The 22,002-nt window shown below is 42.0% G+C and overlaps 1 protein-coding gene across 5 annotated transcripts in view; it reads left to right on the forward strand.

The window, feature by feature from the left end:
- Window positions 1-436: 436 nt before the first annotated feature.
- The window catches only part of POPDC1 (popeye domain cAMP effector 1), a 135,913-nt gene continuing 114,347 nt past the window's right edge, over window positions 437-22,002 (forward strand). The window contains exon 1 of one of the 5 annotated variants that reach the window (XM_072141878.1): window positions 437-648. In XM_072141878.1, the coding sequence (XP_071997979.1) occupies window positions 573-648 (76 nt within the window). In that variant the 5' untranslated portion in view covers window positions 437-572. The remainder of the gene's footprint in view (window positions 649-22,002) is intronic. The other 4 variants (XM_072141877.1, XM_072141876.1, XM_072141875.1 and 1 more) reach the window with 4 other exon arrangements.

The raw sequence follows: 22,002 nt of genomic DNA on the forward strand, positions 1-22,002 counted from the left end.
AGTAGATGTATAATTTGGAGCTCACAGGAAAAGTCGTAAAAAACGCAGCTCAAATGAACGTGACGCAAATGCTTTTTTTTCCCACCAATTTCACTGAATTTGTAATTTTTTTCCCCCAGCTTCCCAGTACACGGCATGGCATAATAAATAACGTCACTGAGTGAAAATTTGTTATGCAGAAAATAAGCCCTCACACAGCCCTGTATACAGAAAAATGAAAAAGTTATAGATTTTTGAATGTGGGGAGAGAAAAATCACTGAAAAAAGGCTGTGCCCTTAAGAGGTTAAGTCAATAGAAACAAAGCTAAACATAATGACAAAAAAGAAATCTGTTATAAGCCATGGACCATGAAGAATGGCGTGAATGACTGCCAGTAATAATGATAGCGCAGCCCTCTGCCATAGCGGTGCCTGCTGTTCCCAGGTTTCATCATTTCTCTTCTGAGCGTCCCCTCCCTCCTTCCCGCTGTCCCTGTCCGTCTCTCCTCCTCCTCCTCCCCCAGTAGTGAGGGAGCTGCGGACGCTGCTTGGAAGGGGAGTGTGCGCGGCTCAGGCTGCAGCCTCCCCTCTTCATGCCTATTTTAGTCACGTCTTCCCGGCCACTCGTCAGTGACAAACTTTCCCGGGACGGCCGCTCGGCAGAGCCAGGTAAGAAGCGGGGAGGACGGCGGGGCTCGGCTCACAACTTCCCTCACAGACAGCAGGTGTCATTTAGCATGGTCGGTCTCGTGCGGTTTGTATGAGGCGTGTGCACTGTGCGACTCCCCCGAGGTCTGTCCTGCAGGTTGTTTACCCCATGCAGCGCGGCGATGTCTGCCTTTGTGTGGGGCATGAGAGGCGGGCGGTCCTGCTCCTCCATTTGTGGGGCACAGCTCAGCCCTCACTGTCACTCAGTAGCCGCAGAAAAGATGATGAATATTTCATAAGGTTTGGGGAAGCTTGGTAAACTTTTCATGACCAGCCTGAACAAATAGTCTAAGACATCATATACTGAGACACAGCCTGGATCACATAGGGCAACTCATATCTGGAAACATATACCCAGAATGCGGGTAAAATCTGTATGGTACATTATACACCCCTGTATTATGGCTGGGGTTTATATGGAGCGAAAGTGGGGCCTTAGATGGTATTTGTACAGAAAATGTCATTCTCCATCAGGCATCATATGTAGATGGCGGAGATCCAGGGGAGAATATGTGTGGACATGGTGGAGCCTATACAATGCAGTTATGTATAGCTTCTAGTCTGTAGGTTTTATAAACCCTATGCATGCTGTTTATGAGGTGACAGCTTTTATGTGTAGATGCCTTTTTTATATGACTAAACAGCATAACCAGCAGCTGGTGACAAGCAAAGCGTCATACAGCATCTCCAAACAAGTTTCTATGAAATGGGATTTTTTACCTTTGAAGACCGGGGCAATTGTCGGACTTTTTTAAAGCAGATTAAATCAGAATTAGGAATAAAATGACATAACTAATTCCTATAGATTTGATGACCATTGACACCCTATACAATGATAATACCCTACATGGATTTGTGCTGGAATTGAATTGAATTGAAACAAGCAAATTGTGGCAGTTGCCGCACTGAATCTACATTGAAAACCTTGTCAGCAAATTAGGACCATCATGTGCATATACCCTTAAAGCAAAAGATTTTGTTTGGTGGGAACTGTACAACTGAAGGGGGTCCTGGTACCCTATTTGGCGGCCTTTAGCCTAGATATGAGGTGAGATATGGGAGGTTGTGTTGGGTATCCTGTGGCACTTTCGATAAAAGAAGTTGCAACTGTGCCTGTAATTTCTGCACATTTAAGTTCCTAAAGCTGGCATCAACTCCTGAATATGCCTTGGAATTGTCCTTAGAGATATATTGACATGTAGAAAGATCACTTTGCTCTCTGACCATGACAGAATACTGTAACTTTCTATTGATGTAGGTTTGCCACCTGAATATGCTGCAGCTGTAAGGACATTTTGTTGCAGGGAAAAGTCTACTCTCCACATTGGTTAGCAAGAGGGATAAAAATAATTATGCAGGGGACATGTACTCAACACTCTCTAGTGATAACAATGTAAGTTGTGAGTAGTTGCAGCCCAATACACAATTATCTTGGCCATTACAATTAAGATGATTTATCATAGCTAGAAAATGAAACAAGAGGTTTTACCATGTTCCTATTTTTGCAGGAGGTCATGTCATATTTGATGAGAGAAATAGGCCAGCACAATGCACCATTTCTTTCATCGGAATGATACACTAGTACTAAATACCAACAGACCCTTTATTAAGGGGTGACATCACCACATTGTCTGATTTCTTTTATTACTTTTTAAAACATGTTAGTTCCAGTCACAACTGAGACAAATAAGTCTCAAAACTTAGTAAGTGAAACCAGGCAATGTGGTGTCAGATCACAGCAATTTTCTGGCTTTTTGTGTGCTTGTGAAGTAAGTTTGCCTTGGGTCGCTAATAATAGACAATAAAGTGATACGCAGTCAGAAGGGTAAATAAAATGGGTTCCGACCTTCTTGTAGACCAGGGGTCAGGAACCTTTTTGGCTGAGAGAGCCATGAACACCACATATTTTAAAATGTTATTTCGTAAGAGCCGTACCATATGCACATGCCCCCCCCAGTAGATAGGTAGTTCCAGTTTCACGGGTGCCCCTGCGATCTAGGTTTCGGATTGCAGGCACGCCCGTGACGGCGACCCTTTCTGAGCTCACTCCACCCACCACTTTCCGTCTCCCGCCCCGCCTGGCCAGTGCATGCGTCGGCACTCGCGGATTTAAAGGGTCAGTGCACCGCTGATTGGCGCTGCCCACTTCCTGGGTTCCTATAAAGACTGGCGGCACCAGATAAGGTAGCCATAACACATGCCCCCCAGTATATAGGTAGCCATAACACATGCCCCCCAGTATATAGGTAGCCATAACACATGCCCCCCAGTATATAGGTAGCCATAACACACGCCCCCCAGTATATAGGTAGCCATAACACACGCCCCCCAGTATATAGGTAGCCACAGCACACGCCCCCCAGTAGATGGGTAGCCACAGCACACGCCCCCCAGTAGATGGGTAGCCACAGCACACGCCCCCCAGTAGATGGGTAGCCACAGCACACGCCCCCCAGTAGATGGGTAGCCACAGCACACGCCCCCCAGTAGATGGGTAGCCACAGCACACGCCCCCCAGTAGATGGGTAGCCACAGCACACGCCCCCCAGTAGATGGGTAGCCACAGCACACGCCCCCCAGTAGATGGGTAGCCACAGCACACGCCCCCCAGTAGATGGGTAGCCACAGCACACGCCCCCCAGTAGATGGGTAGCCACAGCACACGCCCCCCAATAGATGGGTAGCCACAGCACACGCCCCCCAGTAGATGGGTAGCCACAGCAAAAAAAAAAAAAGAATATTCACTTACCAGCGCTCCCTGCAGCCAGCTCCTCATCGCTCCCATGCTTTTCTATTTGACCCAGGCTTAGACGATGGCGGAGATGGAGCCTGGGCCGTACAAAGAATGTAGGCAGCGGTAACATCGCTGCCTGAAACCAGTGATCAGTCTAAGAGACACACAGCAGCCATCACTATTTATTAAAGATCTGTCTGAGCCAACAAAAGAGCCATATCTGGCTCCTGAGCCATAGGTTGTAGACCATGGCTATGAAGGGTTCTTGGCAGATTTGATTATGTACATCAGGGAAAAAACCTGGAAGGCTGAGCAGTAACCTGTAAGAAAAAGTGGCCTTGTGTAATGTGTAAGAAATTGAGCACTGGATTGTTTTTTTTTTCTCTGCTGGTAAAGAATTTGGTAAAATCGAAATATATTTACTTATGGGGTACAAATATCTCAGAGGTATATTCAGAGGTCACTTAAATGCCACTTGTACAGGCAGTTTTACAAATTATATTTGTAATGATCAGTGAAAAACGGTTCAGACTAGAAACACGCGGCTCAGCCCCATTTTTTGGGGTGGTATGCGGCACTTTATATGGTTATAAAGTTTGAACACTTTGACTTATCAAAGTGATTTTGAGATTTTTTTTTTGTCACATGTTGAACTTCGAATAGACTTTTTTGGGGATCTATATATCGCTCCATTTAACCGTTTGAGATCCTCATTGTAATTAAAACAAAATGGAGGGTAAATTAAGAATGGTCTGATTTTGTCTGTAATATGTTCATTCGCCCTAAAACTTCCACATTCACAAAAAATTTGTTAAAAATTTGTCCCGAGTATGGAAACATCTCACATGTGGTCGTTACTTGTTGTAGGGATGCACAGTGAGGGACAGAAGGGAAGGAGGGTCATGTATTAGCCATTTTTTTTCCTATGGAACTTTTTTAGTTGGTTCATGTTTTTATTTTAACCCCTTAATGACCGTCCTATCGGGTTTTTATGGCAGTCATTATGGGTACTTCTTCTGATGCAGCACCTTTCTATAACATCACATGACATCACACTCCAGAAAAAATTTCAGATTGCGGGTCTTTAACCCCTTACATGCTGCGGTCAAGCATCTGATCCCTCCTGCAGGGCCTGGCTGTAAGTAACTGAGCATGCGCAGCAAGTGTATTGCAATGTAAGCGCTTGAAGAAGCGATGGGATGAACGCTTGCTCAAGCCCAAGAGTAGAAAATTAAAAAAAAAAAAAAAAAAAAAGAAAAATCTTTTTATAATAATAATTAAATAAATCAAATAAATGTATATAAAACCCCAAAACAAAAAAAGCATACATATTTGGTATCACCACATCCGTATTAATCTGAGGACACCCTGTGTTTACTGATTCTGGTTCCGCTCAGGTGAGTAACTGAACCCAAATCCTCTCCATGATGTACTGTTACTGCATGGAGTGCTAAGTTCTAGTGCTCCATGCAGTAATAGTATGCTTGTCAAGGAGCGCTAAGAAGTTAAAAAAAATGGACCTTACACTTAGCTGCTGGTAATGTACCAAATATGGTACTTTTCCTCCAGTAAAAATATTCCTCGGAAACGTTAAGAGACGTATTTTTACTTTGCTTCAACCTCTGCTTATATTGGAACATTAAATTAATTTATGTTGAAACCAACTAGTTGTAGATGCACATTTGTTATTTTATAACCTAACATGGGTGTGGTTGGCTTGTATTTATGTACGCAGTTTGTACACAGAAATTGTTCTTTATGCTCACTGGATCCTGTACTCAAAACGGTTCCCTAAGCAAAGCTTTTCTTGTTAAATGTACTTTAAATTATTTTTTGGCTTCATTATGTTGACTAAAAAGCCCAACATCTTTCTAAGCTACAGCTATAAAGGTACATGCCAGATAAAATCCAGGAACACATTTCCAAACTTTTATTTAATAACATACTTGGCATTAAATACGTGGTCATGATTTATGTCTGTACTTGGACACTCTGTAAATACTTGTACATTAACCCCTAGGCGCACCAGGACGTTATAGTACGTCCCCGGCGCTAGATGCTTAGCGCACGGGGACGTTCTATAACGTCCTGCTTCTGGCACCGGCTCACGAACGGAGCCGGTACCAGAAGCAGCGGCTGTCAGCTGTCTAGTACAGCTGACAGCCTGCGCTAACACCCGCGATCGGAGCCGGCTCCGATCGCGGGTGTTAACCCCTTACTCGCCGCGGTCAAACATGACCGCGGCGTGTAAGGGTGTTTGCGCTGTGGATCGGATCCCCCGTGCCGCTTACCGGGGGATCCGATCCACTTCTGGGCAGCTCCGAGGACTGGCATGTGCCCCGGAGCTGCCCAGTCTCCATGGCAGCCAGACCCCTTCCGGGTCTGGCTGTAAACTGTCTGAGCATGCGCAAGCTTGCTCAGACAGTTTACACTGCTCTACAATAAAATAGTATTGTAGAGCAGTGTATTGAACTTAAACCAGTGATCAGAGCATCACTGGTTTAAGTTCAAGTATGTATAAGTAAAAATATGCAAAAACACTTAACACTTCACATTATAATAAATAAAAAATAAATACATAAAAATATAAGCCCCTAAAATGTCACTTTCCCATAAAAACACTTAATAAAGTATAAAAAACACAAAAACACAAAAAACCCCGCATATTTGGTATTGCCGCGTCCGTAACAATCTGTATAATAAAACAGAATCGTTACTGGACCCGCACGGTACACGCCGTAGAAAAAAAACGCAAAAACGTTCCGAAAAAAGATCATTTTTAATTAATACCTTATCAAAAAATGCTCTAAAAAGTAATTTAAAAAATGTTATGCACTCCAAAATAAGCCCACTAAAAAGAACAACTCTTCTCGCAAAAAATAAGCCCCTAACCAGATTTGTCAGCCGAAAAATAAAAAAGTTATGCATATGAAAAGATGGTGATGCTAAAATGAACAAGATTTTCTCCAAATTGGTTTTTATTCAGTACAATTGAATAAAATACACAAAACCCCCACATATTTGGTATCCCTGCGTCCGTAACAATCTGCATAATAAAACAGAATCGTTATTAGTTCCGCAAAGTGAACCCCGTAAAAAACAAAACAAAAAAAAGCTCCATAAAAAAGATAATTTTCAATTAATACCCTATAAAAATGCTCTAAAAAGGGATTTAAAAAATGTTATGCACTCTAAAATAAGACCACTAAAAAGAACAATCCTTCTCGCAAAAAATAAGCCTTTAAACAGATTTGTGAGGCAAAAAATAAAAAAGTTATGCATATGAAAGACGGTGATGCTAAAATTAACAACATTTTTGCCAAATTACTTTTTATGCAGTAAAAATGGGAAAAAAATAAAAAATCTATATAAATGAGGTCTTTTTGTAATCGTGGCGACCCATAGAATAAAAATAATATACTATTTTTATGGTATGGTAAACGGGCAAAAAAAAAAACCCATAAAAATCTTCCTGAAAAGTGATGATTTTCATTTCCTCCACCAACAAAGAGTTAATAAAATCTCACCAATTAGCCTATAGATTCCCCTAAATTACATACCAGAAAAGTGCATCTCATGTGGCAAAAGAAATAAGCCCCTATAGGTCCACATTAAAAAAAAGAAAAAAATTATAGCCTGTACAATGTGACATAGAAAATCTGATCTGGATGGCGCCTCCTTCCCTTCTATGCCCGGCCGTGCGCCCATACAGCAGGTTACCACCACATATGGGGTATCGGTGCATTCGGGAGGAATTGGGTATCAAACTTTGTGGAGCCTTTATTCATTTAATCCATTGTAAATGTTTAATTTTCCACCCAAAATGGGTGTATTGTGAAAAAATATTACAATTTGCAGACTGCACCTCCATTTTGTTTTAACCCCTATAAAACACGTAAAGCGTTAACAAACTTCTTAAAAGTAGTTTTTCATACGTTGAGGTGTGTAGTTTCCACAATGGGGTAATTTACGAGTCTCGCTATTATTTAGGCCTCTCAGTGTCAATTAGAAGTTGAGCAGGTCCATCTAATACAGGTTTTGGTGATTTTACAAAAAATGTGAAAAATGATACCTAAATTCTGAGCCTCATAACATTCTAGTAAAATATGTGGAATCTTAAAAAACCATGCCAACATAAAGCAGACAGTTGGGAAATGTAAGTTATGAATTTATTTGGGTGCTATGACTATCTGCATCAAAAGTAGAGAATTTAGAACGTTGAAAATAAAGAATTTTTCCAAATTTTTTCCAAATTTTGTTTTTTTTCATAACTAAACACAAAAGATATCATCCAAATTTTTAAACTAATTTGAAGTACAATGTGTCACGAGAAAACAATCTAAAAATCCCCTGGATATCTCATAGCGTTCCAAAACTATAACCACTTATAGTGACACAGGTCAGATTTGAAGAATGGGGCCGCGTCCTTAAGGCCAAAATAGGCTGTGTCCCGTAGGGGTTAAAGGGATTGTTCACTTTAAAGAGGTACTGTAAAGGTTTTTTTTCCACAAATCAATAGCTCTTGGGATGTAAAACAACTTTGCCTCATCTTTTTTTACCTATATCCAGTATTTTCTTTGCTATCCCCCTTAAATTACTTAAGAGCTGCAATAGCTGCTTCCCCTCCCTCTGCTGATAAGTCCTGGAGTCCATAGATTTGTTTCTGATGCTTATCAAACGGTTTCATGGGAGGGGAGGCACTGCTCCCTGCTCACAGGAGAGGAGGTCATGTGACAGTTAGGGTGAGGTTTCATTTCTAATGGACACTACTTCCGGGAAATGTTCTCTTAGAAGGGAAATTTTTTATCCGGAAGTGCTTATGTCCTAAAATTGTCATTGCTGCATTTAGTAGCCTTCTAAATTAGGTGTAAGAGAATGTTTTTAAAGGGACTCAGTCCTGAAACCAACAGCACCCTATGGTAAGATAAGCCTCCAAAGTCCTGGGCAAATTAACGGAAAAGCGCACTTTTTGCCTGAGTTGAGTCACTTTTAAATTATACCCCTGCAGTAATGTTTTCTGAAACCTTATCCCCTGAGCTGTTTGATGTGTTCCTTTGTTTTCATGATACTGTTTGTTGATGCAGTGGTGTTTTAACTCCTTCAGGACTAAGCCTAAATTACCCCTCAACATATGGAAACACATTTTTAAGAAGTTTGTTAACACTTTAGGTGTTTTATTGGGTGTAAAACTAAATGGTGCGGTTTAGAAATTGGAAAATTTTTGGACAATTCATTCATTTTGGGCAGAGAAAAAATTTGCACTGGATTAAATGACAAAAGGAACCACAAGGTTTGATACCCAATTTCTCCAGAGTTTAGCAGTACCCCATATGTGATGGTAAACTACTGTGTGGGCACATGGCCGGGCATAGAATAGAACAGAGGTCGCACTAACATTTTTCCATAAGGGTAATAATACTCCTCTCACCATTTTTGAGGAGTAATCTCAGCCGAGGAGGAGTATGAAATTTTCAGTAATACAAATATATAACTCCTAGTCGTATATAGTGTTAATAGACTTTTGTTCCATATAACTATGTTTTTACCCTGTACCATCTTATTCTATTTGTATATGTTCCCTATGATTTGCAAAGCGCCATGGAATATTATGGCGCTATATAAATAAAGATTATTATTATTATAGATGTCTATTTATAGAAGAAAATTTGTTACAGCCCCTGTTTTTGTAGCTTCTTGGGACAATTATAGTACTATTTGGGGCCGACGCCGACCCCAGACCCCCAACCACCCACAGAGTTGCCCAAGGCTGACGCCGCGCCCCAGACCCCACCCACAGAGAGGGCCAGAGCTGACGCCCGCCCAAGACCCCTCCACCCATAAAGTGGTCCAGAGCTGACGCTGGCCCCAGACCCCCACCACCACCCACAGAGCGGGCCAGAGCTGATGCCGGCCCAAGAACCCTCCACCCATAAAGCGGGCCAGGGCTGACGCTGGCCCCAGACCCCCCACCACCACCCAAAGAACGGCCCTGCGCTGTCACTGAGTCCCAGCGGAGCTACTCACTGCTTCAGCTCGCGGCCGATGTAGAACGTCATGTGACCTGTGCTCCGGTCACATGACTTTCCATCGGAGCCGCAAGATAGCTCGGCAGGAGAGGAGGGACGGCACTATACTGTGGGTGTTGCCGAGTGTTGCGGGCGTGAGCTGCGATCCTGGGCAGCAAGCGGCGGCAGCCAAGCACCCAGCCTGCAGATAACCACTAAGCGTATTTATACGCTTGGCGGTTTTTTGGAGGGGTAAATCAGATTAATCATTATCGCGATCTCTGGAATAGAAGGAGGCGCCATTTAGAGCAGATTCGCATTGTCAAGTGGTACAGGCTATAATTTTAATGTGGATACATAGGGGCTTATTTTTGCCACATGAACTGCACTTTTCTGGTACATAATTTTTGGGTTATTTATGGCTAATTGATGAGATTTTATTAACTATTAGTTGCTGGAGTAAATGAAAATAATAGTTTCGGTAAGAATTCTGCAGGGTTTTTTGTCCGTTCACCATACCATAAAAGTAATGTGTTGGGCATGGTCACAGACACTCTAGATTTCAGGGAGTGTGGCAATTCAAGTGAACCAAATAACAAGCCAAAGGTCAGGGGTAAACAACAAATAGGCCGATTCCAATCCGTACAAACCAGGGTCTTCATCGGTGCAGAAGACACATACAGGGAGCAATAAATGGAGCCGGGTCAAACACAGAGTTCTGGCAGAAGCAGTCTTTATCACCTTTGCTGGGAACAGTAGAACCACAATGTTCAGGCACCTCACAGTGGGGGGGGGGGGGGCGCGTCTTTTATCATCAAAGTTAAGCCTTTTTAAACATGCCTTTTTAAACATGAATTGATGGCTAGGAGCAGGATGGTGTGTGAGGATCAAAGCATTCTGAAGAGCATGATCAGCAGTAGAAACTGCAATTGAACATTGGCTAACGAAGGTCACTGGCATATGGCTGGCATTTACTGCTGTCGCAATAAACCTCTGATTCCCTCACATAACATCTGTAGTTGTACTGAGAACAAATTGTATATAGTTGCAATCTGTACTGTTTACTAATTTGATTACTTCTAAAGGTAATTGGAGACACGTTGGATCTAAAGGAAATTTAGGCGTGTCGGAGTACAAGACATACCACATGCAAAAGCATGTATTATTATCTACAGTGGATACCAGCAGAAAATATTTAGACCCCTTTAAAATTTTCACTGTTTGTTTCATTTCAAGATCAAAGAAGTTCTTATTTTTGCTAATAAGTGTACACTGTACACCCTATGTTGTTAGAACAAATACAGAAATGTAGATATTTTTGCTAATTTATTAAACAAGAAAAACTGAAATATCATATAGTCATAAGTATTCAGAAGGTTTGCTGTGACACTCATATTCAACTCACATGCTGTCCATTTCCTTCTGATCCTCCTTGAGATGGTTGTACTCCTTCATTGGAGCCCAGCTTTGTATAATTAAACTAGACTTATTTAGGAAAGGCACACACCTGTCTATATAAGACCTCACAGTCAGGAACTGCCCAAGGAGCTCAGAGAAAGAGTTGTGGCAAGGCACAGGTCTGGCCAAGGTTACAAAAGAATTTATGTAGCACTCAAGGTTCCTTAGAGCACATTGGCTGCCATAATCCTTAGATGGAAGACATTTGGGATGACCACAACTCTTCCTCAACTGGCCATCCTGTCAAACTAAGCAATCATGGGAGAAGAGCCTTAGTGAGAGAAATAAAGAACCACCCAAGATCACTGTGGTTGTGCTGCAGAGATGCAGTAGGGAGATAAAGAAAGTTCTACAAAGTCAAATATCACTGCAGCCCTCCGCCAGTCTGGGCTTTAAGTGTGGAGCCGAAAGCTTCTCCTCAGTGCAAGACATATGAAGGCCCAAATACAGTTTGCAAAAAACACACAAAAGACTCCCAGACTATGAGAAAATGGCTGTCCAGCAATGTTCACCATCCAACCAGCAGCTCAAAAGCTGCTTCTACTCAATAGCGTGCAAAGGGTCTGAATACTTATGACAATGTAATATTTCAGTTTTTTTTTGTCTAATAAATTAGCAAAAATATCTACATTTCAGTTTTTTTCTGTGAAGATGGTGTGCAGAGTGTACATTAATGGGTAAAAAAAGAACTTTTTTTGATCTTGCCAATTTGCTGCAAAGAAACAAAGAGTGAAAAATTTAAAGGGGTCTGAATACTTTGCGTACCACTGCATATTTTCCGTAGATTGTTTTTATTACTCTATCACTTAAAATATCAGCAAAATAAATGTAATAATGTGGCTACAAAATACCAGTGTTCCTCCTATTTGTATCTTTTTTGAAAGAGCCTGGTGAAATGCATTTATAACATACTGTGAAAATTTTCGACAAAGGTGAAAATGGACAATGTTTTCCCCACAGGAAAAAAAAAACATTTACAAGTCTACAAGGAATACAGCAGCAATGTGATTTTTTTTTTAACTTGAGTAATGGAGGTCTTATTACATGCTCAGTAAATCTGACATCTGCACATTTTGCTAATTGACATCAGAAAATCTGCATGAAAAGCCTTATCGAATACACACAGTTTTTATGTGCGTTTTTCATGCGGATTTGTCTAGTAGAAAGATTTGTAAAAAATCTGGCATTCTGAACCACACTGGGAAACAGACATCTGGCAGAAATCTTCTTTATTGTATAAAATCCATGCAGAAATAAAACCTAGTACAGTAGATCAACGCGTTTTGACACATCATGTCTTAATCATCTAGTTTGAACATTGTAGCAAACATATTTAAAAGACCCGCCCTGTGACGTCAATGATCAGGTGGTGTAGGCGTGATGCTCCCCTGAAAGAGAGCCAGCGAAAACCCTATGAGAAATCACATGATCTCCAGGGGGAGTCGGCACAGACCTTCCTCGTGATGCACAGGATCAAAGGTAATTAAAAACAACAATTATAGTACAAACATTTTACGAATAGGGATACTATAAGATTCAGGGAAATTACAAACAATAAATCCAATGTTATAATATAATTTATAATATATAATATAATTTTGTTTAGCCCTTTGGGCTGTCTGCTTTCTAATGTTAACATCCAGAATGTGGCAGTTCCTGCGTCCACCCCTGCGACTTCTCCTGTCATCCCAGCTTGTCCACCGGTATCAGAGCCCAGGATAAAACTATCTATGCCTGATAAATACGATGGTGATCCCAAACTGTGCAGAGGATTCATCACACAGTGCTCACTGCATATTGAGTTAATGGCATATGTTTGTCATCGAGCACTCAAAGTTGGCATTCATCATCAGCCTCTTCTCCGGGAAGGCCCTGGCGTGGGACAGGAACGATCCAGTTACGGCCACCCATACTACTTTCCTGGCGGAGTTCCGGTCCATGTTTGAGCCTCACGAGCCTCCTCAGCAGAAACAGAGCTTCTGAACCTACGCTAAAGAGACTCATCTGTGGGTGAATATGCTGTCAAGTTCTGCACCTTGGCATCTGAACTCTCTTAGAACAACGCGGCCTTATCTGCGACCTTTTAAAAGGACCGTCCTCACGGGTCAAAGATGCATTGGCTGCCTGTGATATGCCGGCTACTCTCAGTGGTCTTATCACCTTAGCCACTCGGATAGACGTGTGGTTCTTGGAACGAGCTGAAGAGTTGCGGCAAGAGCGACCTCTGCCCCGGTTGCCTCCGGTCTTCCAAAAGCCGTTCAAGCCTCCGGTTGCACAGTCTGCAGGTGAACCTATGCAGGTTGACAGAGCCCAACTCACGCCTGGGGAACGTTCCAGACGTTTTCAAGAAAACCTCTGTCTGTACTGTGCCAGTCCCAAGCACCTCATCGGAGCCAGTCCAGGTCCAGTCCGTCCCCAACGTTTGGGAAATGCCAGCACCAAGGGTTTCTGGGAGAAGCGTCCTTAGTTGTGAATTCAGCTTCTCCACGCTTGACTTTTCCAGTGCTCTTCAGTGTCGGTCCGAGCAAGTCTCAGCATTCCTGGACTCTGGTTCAGTGAACTTTGTGGATGCCTCTCTGGTCTCCCGGCATCACATTCCGGTGGTTCCCCTCAAGTCAACCCTAGTCATTTCTTCAGTAAGTGGACAGCTTCTTTCTGGTCCGGTACCGCACGGAACCTATCAGTCTTCAAGTTGGAGTCCTACATCAAAAAAGACTGGCCTTCTATGTCCTGCCTCGTTCCACATCAGCTCTTCTTGGTTTTCTCTTCCTTGCTTCAACTCCATGCTTTTCTGTGTCTTTCAAGTCTCTGGAGGGTCTACCAGCTTGTTACTGGGACTTTGAAAATGTTTTTTCTAAGAATCAAGTGGGCTCCTGCCGTTGATTACGGAACTCTTTGATCGCCTGCGCAGTTCCAGGGTGTTCTCCAAGCTGGATCTCCATGGTGCTTACAATCTCATCCGGATCCGCAAGGGTGACGAGTGGAAGATGGCGTTTAATACCCGTGACGGGCATTTTGAATATTTAGTAATGCCCTTTGGACAGTGTAATGCCTCTGCTGTCTTTCAGGAATGACATTTTGGTCTACTCTCCAGACCTTGAATCCCACCAGACACACGTTCGTCAAGTACTTGGTCGACTTTGTGCCAATCATCTCTACGCCAAGCTGGAAAAATGCCAGTTTCACCAGCATAGCCTTCCATTCCTTCGGTTATATAATTTCAGAAAGGGGTCTCCAGATGGCCCCCGCGAAACTGCTGGCAGTGGCCACACCCAGAAGACCTCCGAGCCATACAGTGGTTCCTGGGTTTTGCAAACTAATACCGGCAGTTAATTCCGCATTTCTCCACTCTGGTGTCTCCCATCATGGCACTCACCAAGATGGGTGCCAATCCGTGTGCCTGGTCTGCTACAGCTGAAGAAGCCTTCTCCAAGTTGAAGTCCGCTTATGCCTCTGCTCCAGTACTCACTAGGCATGATACAAACAAATCCTTTCATCTTGAGGTGGATGCGTTCTCCATAGGAGCTGGAGCGGTGCTCACCCAGAAAGGGCCCAAGGGCCAAAAATTCACATGTGGCTTCTTTTCCAAGACCTTTTCTCCAGCTGAGAGAAATTATTTGATTGGAGACGGAGAGCTTTTGGCCATCAAACTTGCTCTGGAAGAATGGCGGTATCTTCTGGAGAGAGCTCTGCATCCCGTTTGTGTGTACACTGATCAGAAGAACTTGCTGTACCTCCAGACAGCCCAGCACCTGAATCCCAGGCAACCCCGGTAGTCATTGTTGCCAGCAGGACGAAAATGAATCGGCAGGTCGAAGTGGGAGAAGATCAATGTCAAGGCTGATACCCTGTCTCGTGCCACGGATGTTGTTGGAGAAGAACCAGCTCCTCGGCACATAATTTTTCCTGACCAGCTTGTTGTTGCAGTGGATCTTCGGCAGCTACCTCCCTGCAAGACCGGGAGGTTAGACCTGCTCTCCAGAAGAGGATTCGGTCTTGGAGACATTCTTCTCATGTGGCTGCGCACTCTGGGGTGCAACGATCCGTGGCCCTCATCTCCTGCTACTACTGGTGGCCAGGTCTGGTCAAAGATGTTCGAGAGTTTGTGGTATCCGGCTCCTCCTGTGCCCGTAATAAAGCCTCTCATCTCAAACTGGCTGGACTGTTACCTACGTTGCCGATACCCAGTCGCCCATGGTCTCACGTGGCAATGGACTTTGTCACCAATCTGCCTGTCTCCTCTGGCAGTACTGTCATCTGGGTGGTGACAGGCTGGTTTTCCAAAATGTCCCATTTTGTTTCCCTTCCAAGTCTTCGTCTTTCCCATGGCTTGCCAGTCTGTTCTTCAAACATATCTTCCGGCTGCATGGTCTTCCGCTACACATTGTGTCCGATCGAGGAGTCCAGTTTTGTGTCCAAAATTCTGGCGTCCCTTCTGTAACCAGCTGCAAGTCAACCTTTACTTGAGAAAATCAGATATTTGGTGAAAATTTGGAAGAATTCTTGATTTTCGAACTTCAAAATGTTCTACTTTTTCCATACATAGTCATAACGGCAAAAAAAATTAATAACTAACATTCCCCGAATGTGTATTTTATGTGGACATGGTTTTTTATGCATATTCTTATTTTTGTAGGTGGTTATGGGGCTTTGAGCGTTAGGTGCGATTTTTCACATTTTCGTAAAAAACGCGAAATCCTGCTGTTGAGGGACCTGCTCAGGTTTCAAATCACTTTGAGAGGCCTAAATAAAAGTAAAACCCTATAAATTACTCCATTATAGAAACTAGACCCCTCAACGTACGTAAAACAACTTTTATGAAGTTTGTTAACCCTTTAATTGTTTTACAGGGATTAAAACAAAATGGGATGCAATTTTGAAAGTGAAATTTTTTGGGCTAAATGAATGTGTTTTTCAAAAAATGTACAAATTTTCAGTGGATAAAATACCAAAACACTCCACAAAATTTGATACCCAATCCATCCCGCGTATAACAATACCCCATATGTGGTGGTAACCTGCTGTATGGGCACACGCCAGGGCATCAAAGAGAAGCTGCGCCATTAACCCCTTCCCGACATTTGACGTAATAGTACTGCATCGCGGGAGGTGCGTTCCCGCAAAATGCAGTACTATTACGTCAAGCTTCTGGCCCCGGCTCCTGAACGGAGCCGGGGCCAGAAGCTGCGGGTGTCGGCTATATGTTATAGCTGACACCCGCCTCTAACACCCGCGATCGGAGATTTCTCCGATCGCGGGTGTTAACCCCTAACACGCCGCGGTCGCGCTGACCGCGGTGTGTTAGAGGCATTTAAAGTTATTTAAAGGTGAATCGGACCCCCCCGCGGCGCTTACCGGGGGTCCGCTCCTCCTCTGCCGGTGCCCGGGGCTGCGCGATCCTCCTCTCGGTGCCGGGTCCGTGCCTCCTGGCAGGACCCGGCTGTAAGACACTGGGCATGCGCAGCATGCTCAGTGTCTTACATTGCACAGTGCAATACATCTGTATACATTGTGAATTAATTTCGGTAAAATGAATAATTGTAACAACTGTTATGTCCCGTTGCTCCCTATACCCCTCCATTATTTCATAAGGGGCGCCACATAACGGGCACTGAACTTTCCAGAAATAATTGCAATTTCCATCTTGGGCTCCGTTGCACATCATATTTGGAAACCACCTATATGTTCAAAATGCTCATTTCACCACGTGTATTACACTACACCACATATTACACCTTGCTATATTCCCCAAGGGGTGTACATTCAACAATTAGGGTCACTTTTCGGGTTTTCCTCTGTTTTGGTACCACTACGTCTCTCCAAATGTATCCTGACACATGTGAAGGATTTCTTACAAATTTGGCCTCTAAAAGACAAACATTCCTCTTTTCCTCTACTGTGCGCCCATAATGCATTTTATATGCACATGTGGGGTACTTCTACACTCGGGAGAAATAGTTTTACACCTTTTTTGGGGTTATTTAATATATTATCCCTTGTGGCTTACATAAATTAGGGGTAAAGTGACATTTATAGGAAAATTTTCACCTTTTTAATGATTCGGGCCTAATTGGATCATTCACCTGTAGGGGCAAATACATATATTACACATTGCAAAATTCTCTAAGGGGTGTGCATTCAAAGATTAGGGTCACTTTTCGGATTCTTATCTGTTTTATACCACTAGGGTTCTCCAAATGCATGTCAAACATTTCTGTCAAATTTGGCTTCTAAAAGGCAAACATGCCCCTTTCCTTTTACTGTGCGCCCATACAACATTTTATATACACATGTGAGGTACTTCTACACTCGAGAGAAATAGGTTTACACATTTTGGGGGGTTATTACATTTTTTTATCCCTTGTGGCTATATAAAATTAGGAGTAAAATGACCTTTATAAGAAAATGTTCACCTTTTATCTATTTAAGTCCTAATTAAATCAAACTCCTTTACGGACAAATACACATATTACACCTTGCTAAATTCTCTAAGGGGTGTGCTTTCCAAAATGGTGACACTTGTTGGGGTTCCCCTCTGTTTTGGTACCACTACGGCTCTCTAAATGCATCCTGACATATGTAAAGGATGTCTGTCAAATTTGGCTTCTAAAAGGCCAACGCCCCTCCTTCCCTTCTGAGCTTCACTGCGTACCCATACAACATTTTATTTGCATGTGTGGGGCAATTTTATACTCTGGAGAAATGCTAGTACACATTTTTTGGGGTTGTTTCATCTTTAATGCCTTATGAGATACAAAAATTAGCCGTAAAAGTGACTTTTTTGGGAAAATGTTCACCTTTTTCCTTTTTGGGACCCAGTTGAAGCAAACACCTGTGGGGGTAAATACACATATTACACCTTGCTGAATTCTCCAAAGGGTGAACTTTCCAAAATGGTGACACTTGTTGGGGTTCCCCTCTGTTTTGGTACCACTAGGGCTCTCCAAATGCATCCTGACACATGTAAAGGATGATTGTCAAATCTGGCTTCTAAAAGGCCAAAGCGCCTCTTTCCCTTCTGAGCCCTACTTTGCACCCATACAACACTTTATATGCAAAAGTGGTGCAGTTCTGTGCTTAGGAGAAATAGTTTTACACATTTATGGGGTTGTTTCATCTTTTACAAAAATTTGGGGTAAAAGTGACTTTTTTGAGAAAATTTTCACCTTTTTTCCCTTTTGGGGCCTAATTGAATCAAACACCTGTTGGGGAAAATACACAAATTACACGTTGCTAAACTCTCCAAGGGGTGTACTTTCCAAAATGGTGTCTCATGTTGGGGCTTTCCTCTGTTTTGGTACCACTATGGCTCTCCAAATGCATCCTGACACATGTAAACTTTTTCAGCCATATTTACCCTGCAAAAACGAAACAACGCTCTTTCCATCCCAAGTGCCCCCCTGTGCCCGTACAGCAGGGTACAGTGACAAAATGGGTATTGGCATACTCAAGAGGAATTGCCCTCAACATTGTAAAATGCATTTTCCTTTTTAACCCATTGTGAAGGTGCAAATTTTAGTGTTCAATGAATCTATAGTAAGATAAAATTACATTTCTCTAATTTCACTTTCATTTATCTTTCACGCTCATGAAACGCTCAAAGGGTTAACAAAATTCCCAAAGGTTGTTTTGAATATTTTGAGGGGTGTAGTTTCTAAAATGTGTCATTTTGTGGGGGGTTTCTGTCATGTAGGCCTTATAAAGTCACTTCTAACTAAATTGACCCTCCAAAAGTAGGTTTTGATGATTTTCGTGAAAATCTGAAAAATTGCACCTAAAGTTATAAGCCTCCTAACATCCAAAATAAAGGAAAAGATGTTTGAAAAATGATGCCAAGTTAAAGCAGACATATGGAAAATGTTATCAAGTTATTTTAGTGATATGACCAACTTTCCAAAAAGTAGAAAATTTTGAATTTGGAAAACATTGTTTTTTTTCAAAATTTTTGCCAAATTTCCATTTATTTCATAAATAAATACTAAATATATTTATTAAATTTCTCAACCAGCATGAAGTACAATGTGTCACGAAAAAACAATCTCAAAATCAACTGGATATGTTAAAGCGTTCCAAAGTTATAACCACTTAAATAGACACATGTCAGATTTTTAAAAATGGTCCGTGTCAGGAAGGTGAAAAGTGGCTTCAGCGTTAAGGGGTTAAGAGCAGATTATGCATTGTCACTTTTTATTGGCTATACAATCTTTCATTTTTTGGGCAATTTGAACATATAAGGGCTTATTTGCGACATGAGATGTACTTTACAAATACTTCATTTTAGTGGGTCATTAGCTTATTGATGAGATTTTATTAACTCTTGAATGTATGGGTGAAAAGAAAATTGTCAATTTTGGTTTACTTTCTTTTTGTATTTTTGGGGGTCGTACATCGTACACTAAAAATACTATATTACCTTTATTCTACAGATCACTACGATTACGGTGATACCTAATTTATAGTTTTTCATTTATTTTTACAATTTTACTGGATAAAAACTAATATAGAGGAAATCTCATTTGTTTTTGCATTGCCATCTTTTCGGAGACGTAACTTTAATATTTTTTGGTTGACAGAGCTAGTTTAGGGCTTATTTTTTTACGTGTTGAGTTGTTCTTTTCAGTGGTACCATTTTGGCGCACATAACTTTTTTTGATCAATTTTTATAACATTGTTGTGCAGAGATTTTATGAAAAATTTCCTATCTTTTTCCCGGGTACGGAACGGTACGGTGCCGCACGTGTGCGGCACTGTACCGCTCCCGTAGGGCGCCATGCGCCCATTGCGGTCTATGGGGGACGTATATCGGCCGTATATACGTCGGCCGTATTTACGTCCCCCATACGGTAGTGTGAATGCAGCCTGTAATACAGATGTATTACACTGTGTAATGTAAAACACTCAGCATGCTGCGCATATAGCCGACAACAGCGGCTCCTGAACGGAGCCGGGGCCAGAAGTTTGACGTAATAGTACTGCATTTTGCGGGAACGCACCTCCCGCGATTCAGTACTATTACATCAAATGTTGGGAAGGGGTTAAAGTGTTCCAAAGTTATAACCACTTATAGTGACACAGGGCAGATTTGAAAAAATGGGCCGTGTCAGGAAGGTGAAAAGTGGATTCGGCATTAAGGGGTTAATGGTGACTTGTATAGCAGACCCGTTGTTTGTGTTTGACCAGGGGAACCTGATTCCAGAGCCCAATCATAGCCATGGCTAGTTGCTAGGGGCATCAATTTGTGGCATTGGATATTCGCTCGCCGATCTAGCACTATGTCCGGGTCACATGGCGAACCCCGAACCAGATTGCAAACATTAGGTTTGCTCAACTGTATATGTAATCAGATCACTGGTATGATGAAAGGAGAGTAGGGAGAAGAACAGGAAGCAGACAGCTTTCTTCTCAGTGTAATGGAAAAATAGCCACCTATTTTTGAAGGAAATCTACCTGATCCCTGCAAACCACCAAAATTGCAGGCAAATCTATATAACGCATCTAAAACCATATCAGAAAATGCTGACGACATTACCAACAATTGATAACATCCCCACACAGTGTCACTGACTTCCTGTGATTAACACTACATATGCTGTCACACAGTAGTAGTCAGTCAATGACAAATTAGTGGCATCTAGTACATTACATAATTAGTATGTACAGACAGGTCACCCACCCCCATAGTTAGTATATACAGGCATGTTACCCTCCATCCCCTTAGATAGTATATACAGGCAGGCCACCCCCCCCCTTCATAGGTTGTATATACAGACAGGCCACCCCAAAAGTGCCAGTTTCTGGCTGTGACATCACAGCCCAGACCTGACACTAACATCCAGAGTCGGAAAATCCCTAGGGATCGGACCCCCTAGTGTTCTTACTGGGGGATCCAATCCCTCCTGCTGCAGCCCCAGGGTCAGTCGAGTGCCGCGAGTCTGCCGGCTCCTCTCTGCACCGGGTTCCGCCCCCTGGCAGTACTCGGCTGTATGTAACTGAACATGCTTGTGTATTGCAATGTAAAGGCTTGAACAAGCGAACGGATGAACGCTTGTTCAAGCCAAGGAGTAGAAAATGGAAAAAACTTTAAAAATAAAGTCAAAAACATTTTATAATAATTAAATAAAATAAACGTCCCCTAATCAGCCCAATTACTTAAAAAAAAAACAACCGGTACACTCGGGAGAAATTGGGCATCAAACTTTCCAGAGCATTTAATCATTTTAGTCATTCTGAAAGTGTCATTTTTGGCCTAAATTAATGTATTTTCAAAAAAAAAAATCTAAAGTTTCTAAATCGTACTTCCATTTTGTTTTAACCCATTACAAAAACTTAAAGGCTTAATAGACTTAATAGAAGTTGTTTTACATACATTGAGGGGTGTCGTTTATATAGTGGGGTAATTTATGAGGTTTTATTATTATTTTGGCAATTCGAAATCACTTGAAAGCTGAGTTGTCCCTCAAAATGTGAGTTTTGGTGATTTTTTTTTTCATAAAAATTTTAAAAATCGTGCCAAAAGTTCTAAGCCTCATAACTTCCTAGAAAAAGGAGTGGAGGGATAAAATATAATTCTAACGTAAAGCAGGCATTCCGGAAATGTCAGTTAACTAGCTTTTAGGGTAGTTTTACTACCTGTCTGGAATGCAGATTTTTGAAAATGAAGAATTTTTTTTCCGAAATTTTGCCAAATTTTCAAACTCAAAACTTATCACTTAAATTTTAAAACTATCATGAAGTACAATCTCAAAATCGCCTAGATATGTTAATGCGTTCCGAAGTTATAAGCAATTATCGTGAGTCTGGTCATTGAGCTGAAAACAAGCATCGGTGATAAGGGGAAAAAGTTCTGTAGTGCTTTATTGATCTATAAAGTGAAGCCTCCTGTCTTTTACCTCACCAGCCAGACATTCCTGTCTACAAAATAGCAGATGGAGGGTCATGTAATCTTATTTGTCCATGAAAAAACGCCCTGCCAGGACCTTGATCTTACAATATGTAACTGAAGGGTATATGTAAATGGTAAGTCTATGTATGCCAGGCAGAAGGGATGAATCATTTGGTATTTTATAAAATCTGTTTAGATTTTCTACAACCTAGAGTTGTCTTTACCTTTTTTAGATT

The sequence above is a fragment of the Engystomops pustulosus genome, chromosome 3 (genome assembly GCF_040894005.1).
Source record: "Engystomops pustulosus chromosome 3, aEngPut4.maternal, whole genome shotgun sequence".
Classification (NCBI taxonomy): Eukaryota; Metazoa; Chordata; class Amphibia; order Anura; family Leptodactylidae; genus Engystomops; species Engystomops pustulosus.